At 28.4% G+C, this 6,000-nt stretch overlaps 1 protein-coding gene across 1 annotated transcript; it reads left to right on the top strand.

Moving 5' to 3' along the window:
* Positions 1-284: 284 nt before the first annotated feature.
* Positions 285-2,623, top strand: LOC129972196 (zinc finger protein 208-like). The gene is made up of 2 exons (XM_056086227.1): positions 285-530; positions 683-2,623. Exon 2 carries the CDS (start codon positions 689-691, stop codon positions 2,405-2,407), a length of 1,719 nt encoding a protein of 572 aa, XP_055942202.1. The 5' UTR covers positions 285-530; positions 683-688; the 3' UTR covers positions 2,408-2,623.
* The last annotated feature ends 3,377 nt before the right edge of the window (positions 2,624-6,000 follow it).

Here is a 6,000-nt window from a genome sequence, read left to right as displayed (position 1 = left end):
GCGACATTGGCTCAACTAAAATAGTGATAATGGCATGAAAATAATATATTCTATTGTGAATGGAGTCCATATAAAACAATTTCTTAAATAAGATAATTAATTTATAGAGTTTATCATGTACAGTTACCGCGTTTTAATTTATTTAAAAAAGGATATTCATATGCGTGTAAAATATTCCTGAAGTTAAATTAATTTATTATCGCGCCCTCTATCATTGTTTGCAGTAGGGAAGGTAATTGTTTTCGATTTCAAGAGCGACACTGTAACCGAAAATAAAGTTTTCGCTTTCAATTCCCTTGTTCGCAGCATGCTTTGCTCTAGTGGCGGTAAAAAAAATTGAGCGATTTTCTGTATGTTAATTGTTAATGAAGATTAGATTTGAATTTTTTAAATTTATTTGTGACTGCTTTTTGTGGGTGCACGTTATAAACAATTATATAAACAGATTATTTGATATCATGTTTAAACCATAGATGTGAATTTCCTGAATATGTGAAGATGCATTATGTATTATTAAATATTTACAGCAAGTAAGCAGTTCATGATACTTTTTCTTCGATTAAAACAAATTTTAGCTTATTATTTAAACATATTTGTCATTTATAACGATAATGTACTTTTACTAGCTTTTTTTTTTAATATTGCATTATATCTTATTTGTCGTTTATGATTTTATTTATAGGGCTGAATGATTGCTTTAAAGACAGTCATGGGAAGCACGACTTCTGAAAATGAAGTCAATGAACATTTACCATGTGACAAGCCTAAAGTTTATCCCTGTAATGATTGTGGTAAAGGGTATGAATTTACCAAACTAGCTTTACTAGCTCATAAGCGAAAATGTTCCCATCGAGAGTCATGCATTTGTTTTGTATGTAGTTACAATCGTCCTGTTCATAAAAGAATGCCTGAATTCCTTCCCATTATTTTTCAAAATTTAAATTTTATTTCCAATATCTCCAATAAAAGGGCAAAATTATTTGAGAATCGTGTAACTATTCAGACTGGAAACTCTGCAATTGATTCAGAAATAAAGCATGTGAAACAATCTTCTGCTGATGTATCTGTTGCTTTAAAAGGTTCTGAAACGAAAGGCCCTGAAGGAAAATCTGAAAGTTCAGATTCTTGGGAAAATAGCCAGTCGGATGATTCTCAACTGAACCAGAACAAAAAACTTTTATATGTCAAGCCTGTTTCTGTGGTAGGTTCAAAAAATAAACTGTCCAAAGGAAAGCTATCTGAAATCTCAGATTCCTTCGAAAACAACCATGATGGTGAACCTTGTAATCGAAAAATTTATTGCATTATTTGTGATAAACACATCTTTTGGGAGTCCTTTGGAACTCACGTCTTGCAGCATAGTATAAAAATAGAAAATTCTCACCTTATTTGTCCTCAGTGCAACCAAACTTTCAGATCACCTAATTTGTACCTGATGCATTTTCCTAGTCATTTAGATGATCATGATTGCCTAGATTGCCATTGTGATCATCCAAAGTGTTTTAAGCGGTCTGCTGTACCCTCAGCAGAACATAGTTATGCAGGAGAGGGCATCTGTTATATATGTCTTAAGAATTTTAATGGAAGTCCTTCTGTATTATCTCACTTGAAACAACATTGTAAAGAGTGTCCCTTCACTTGTGATGAATGCAGCCGATCATTTCGGCAGACTGGAAATCTTCAGCGTCACTTGTTGGCCCATCGCGGGGAAAAGCCACATAAATGCCCTCAGTGTGGTACTGGATTTTCTGATCCTGCAACGCTTCGGAATCATGTACGCACCCATACTAAAGAAACTCCCTTTGTGTGCAAAGTCTGCAAGCGAGGTTTCTCACAAGTTGGAAATTTGAAACGCCATATGGCATTGCATGTCGAAAAGGAGAAAGATGCTTCTGTACTAATTTTAAATGGAGGACTTAATGAAAAGAGCATAGGTGTTGTGGAAGAAGAAATTGGTCCTGAAGATGAAAAAAGTTCTGGATCTGATTTATTTTCCGATCATGAAGTTCGGAAAGCTGGTGATGTATTAATTTATGCTGAATCTCAAGGTAGAACTAAAAAGCGAGGTAGAAATGGGCAGTTCAAGTTACATGTATGTAAATTATGTGGTAAAAAATATGCTTGGCGACATGATCTCAATATTCACTTCAGGACACATACTGGAGAAAAGCCATACAAATGCGAATTGTGTGACAAACAGTTTGCTCAGAGTGGTGCAGTTCGTATGCATAAAGTTCGTCATCATAATAAAAATAAATTTAATTCAAAAAAGTTAACTCGATTAAAAGTCACACTTCCAATGCAGTCACAGACAACAGTTGCAGTCACATCACCAACAACAGTTGCAGTCACACCACCAATGCAATCACCAACAACAGTTGCAGTCACACCACCAATTTCAACCTAGAGTTTAAAGAATTTTATTTTATAAAACTTGATTCTTTTATGTACTGATGTTGTTAAAATGTTAATTTAGAATCATGGTCTCGTATTGATATTTGTTTTACGTTATATGTAACTTCAAAGTATACATCAACATTTATCCCAAAAATTTTTCAGAGATCTTTTTCATAGTTTAATTTGATGATGTTTACTTACAGGTTTTCAATTTTGTAATTTATTATCTAAAACATGAATATAAAATGTAATGAGTGCAATTTTACTAATCAATTGCTGATCATATTGAAAGAACTTTAAGAAATTTTACATATTTTGTAACATATGTCATTTTCATATTCCAATAAGATAAGTAATAACTATTTTATTGAAAGAAGTATTGTCTTCTTGTTTTACTCTCCTTTATAGATATCAAAGTTCTTCAAATACTTCATTTATTTATCAAAATGAAGGATAAAAGAGTCATTTTACAAATAATTTATTATTCAGTGATTCATTTTTCAATGTTTGATCAATGCCTTATTTAAGAGTAGCTTTATTTGAAATACAAGAAATTTTATTATAAATATGCATTTATAATTAATTTTAGTAAATAAATTATTTTTTTAATCACAAGTAAAATTCATTTAGGATTGAATCAATTTTGTGATGTTTCAAAATATTTTAGTAATTTTTGAAGCAAAAAAGTTTAAACAAATTCAAAGAAATTTTATTTTTAAGAAATGATTATTGATATCACATTGCACTATTTTCTGTAAAATTTTAATTATAGAATTTCAAAAAATAGCACTATAGTCTATTGCTGTGAAAGGAAAAAAATTCGACTCGACTTTTAATATTTCATTTAGAGAGTGTTGAAATTTCTTCCATAGCATTAAATTATATTGTTAAATAGTATTTTTTTTTTAATATTGGAATCCTTATCTGAGATTTTAGAAAAGTAATATTTATAGGTTTTAATATTGAAAGGGAAATTTTAGATGATTTTTGAAATGTAACAAAGTTTGTTTTAAAATATGAGCTTTAAAATATATTTTTGTTTGCATGCTATAATTTTTACAGTAAATAATGTAATTTTTGTAAATGCTGTATTGAGTAAAACAATATTTGAATATAACATTTATGCTGTGATTATTCACCAAACATTTCTTAGTCTATTGAATATGTTTGATAGTGATACCTAGTTCATCATTAAGCCTGAAGTTTGCAAATGACATGCTGCTATATATAAATATCAACAAAATTTTACATATTCTAATTTGTAAGGCTTTTGTGTTGATTTCCTTAGTCCCCTAGAAAATGTTATAATATTTTCATCTTCCAAGACCCATTAGCCTTAAAATGGTAACTTGCCTCAACAATGTATCTTTGCCAATCTGATAGCCAGAATAATGTATGGACTGGCATTTTTGATATTGCTAATGTGGTTTTGACCACAGCTTTCTCTTTCGCTCTTTTTAACATACATGTATCCAAGATGTCAAGTTTTTAACTGTCAATGAGATTTTGCTGTTCTTGTGCACTTAACAGCTATTGAGTGAATATTGTTCAATGCTGGTTGTAAGTAATATCTTAAAATAACCATTTTGTTGGTTATAAAATAGGGTAAAAATAAAGGTTTAAAGATATTATGAAATTTGGAAGGAATGTGAAAACTAATATAATTCATGGTTGCAACAATGTTTATTATTTAAGTTAAATTTAAATATTTTATATATGAAATCCAGTGAAATATTTTAGACTAAAGAATTTTCAGTTATAAAACTGTCATAAAACACTAGCTGTTTATTTCGCACTATGATAAAGTCTTAGAAGCAGGAAAGTAAATTGATAAAACATTTGTTCATGTGAAAAAGCTGATTCTGGAAAATGCATGTGATTGATTAAATAATATAATTCATTCATATAATCCATTTGCTGCAAAATACACAACCTACATATATAACTAATGAAGTGGTTTTCTTTTTATTTAGTACCAGTAAATGATTTAAACAGAAAAATGAACATAAATCTGTTTGAAAATACAATTATGGCTGCATCTAAGTGAATTGGCATTATGAAAATTCCCTACTTGTTTTAATAGAGAAACGAAATTTTTCATGTTTATTTTTAGGAAAACAAAGTTCTCTCTTCAAGTAATGCATTTTAATTCTTACCTTGAAGAAAATTTCTTTTGTCTTAAAGATAATAGTATGAAAAATTCACTATCAAAAGTAATAGCTCAAAATGAATTATCTTCTTTTTTATAACATATGGACTGCTTCTATAATTATTAAAATAAATGCCATTAAGTTTCTTTTTTTTTTATCATTGTGTAAATTCAGTTATTTTTATTGTTCAATAAAATTAGGAAAATCGCTTCTTTTTAAAAGTACTCTGGTTTTCTAAGTTGGAAATAATAGTATTTATTTTTTCAAAATATCAAAGTAATATTTTTATGTATTAAACAATAGACTTTATTTAAAAAGGATTTTTTTAAAAATTCTTTTTAAGACATCTTTGGCCTAAGTTATAATTATTAGAAGTTGGTTGCATGCAGTTATTTTGTTACTGAAAATGGAGATATCTAGAAGTGAAATGGGATTTATTTTCTAGTTTAATAAAAGAAAGGTGCTTGAAATACAACTCGTAACTTTTGCCTTTTTTCATCTTTGTGTCTGCAATGCTCTCTCCTATAATTTTATTCTCAAAGACATATGAAATATTCATGTTATTATATTTAACTTATAAAAAATTGTATTGAATAGAGCTACTCTTTGCATTGAATGCTAATGAATCATTGTATTCATTAATATTAAATATATTGTATTATTTGTAGTGCTGTATCTATATATGAGCTGCCCAAATTGTAGTACAAGACTCTTACTTTCTTGAAGTTTGGAGTCTAAAAAAAATTACCAAAATGTGCAGCCTACTGTATCAATGTATTACTTAATTGGATTTGTAAGAGACCATAATTTAAGACTGCAGCATCTAAATCTGATATTGGTTATTTTGATGTCATGCACTTAATAATTAGGTAAAATATTTGCAGGATTTCAAAATACTGAAATATCATACCAAATAATGTTTATCTAAAGTGCATTTTTTATAAAAATCAAAATATTTTTAAATGAATATGAAACTATAAAAAAGGGGAAATATATATATACACACACACATATGCATAGCTGAAACTAACGTTACGCCTTATCTTCCCTTTTCTGATGTTCTGTTTATTAAAGAAGCCAAACTCTAGAGTTTTCCTTCCTCTTTATTCATTTTGAATTTTCCTTTAATTTTTGTGAACAGTGTATCAAATAAAAGAAAAGATTTACTGAAAAGACAACAAACCTAACATCTTACAGATGAAATATTGTTAGCACTGTAAATAATCATTTCCAAATTAAATTTTTATTCAGTCAATAAACCTTTTTTTATTTAAAAAAACAATTAATAATGACTTATTACAACCAAGGGTTTTTCAAATTTCTTATGGAAGCATTTATATTTAAATTATCCATTGATGAATTAAATAAAAATTTATCCAAAAGTATTTTAGCATTTTATGTTTTATAGGACAATTTGTATTCTCCTCATCTTCTTTGAAATGTGTTATGTTTT

Source organism: Argiope bruennichi, chromosome 6 (genome assembly GCF_947563725.1).
Source record: "Argiope bruennichi chromosome 6, qqArgBrue1.1, whole genome shotgun sequence".
Classification (NCBI taxonomy): domain Eukaryota; kingdom Metazoa; phylum Arthropoda; class Arachnida; order Araneae; family Araneidae; genus Argiope; species Argiope bruennichi.
Note: the sequence above shows the minus strand (reverse complement) of the source record. Positions and strands in the feature narration are given on the sequence as shown.

Coding starts and splice junctions, on each gene's coding strand:
- LOC129972196 (XM_056086227.1), top strand. CDS start 689: ATGATTGCTTTAAAGACAGTCATGGGAAGCACGACTTCTGAAAATGAA.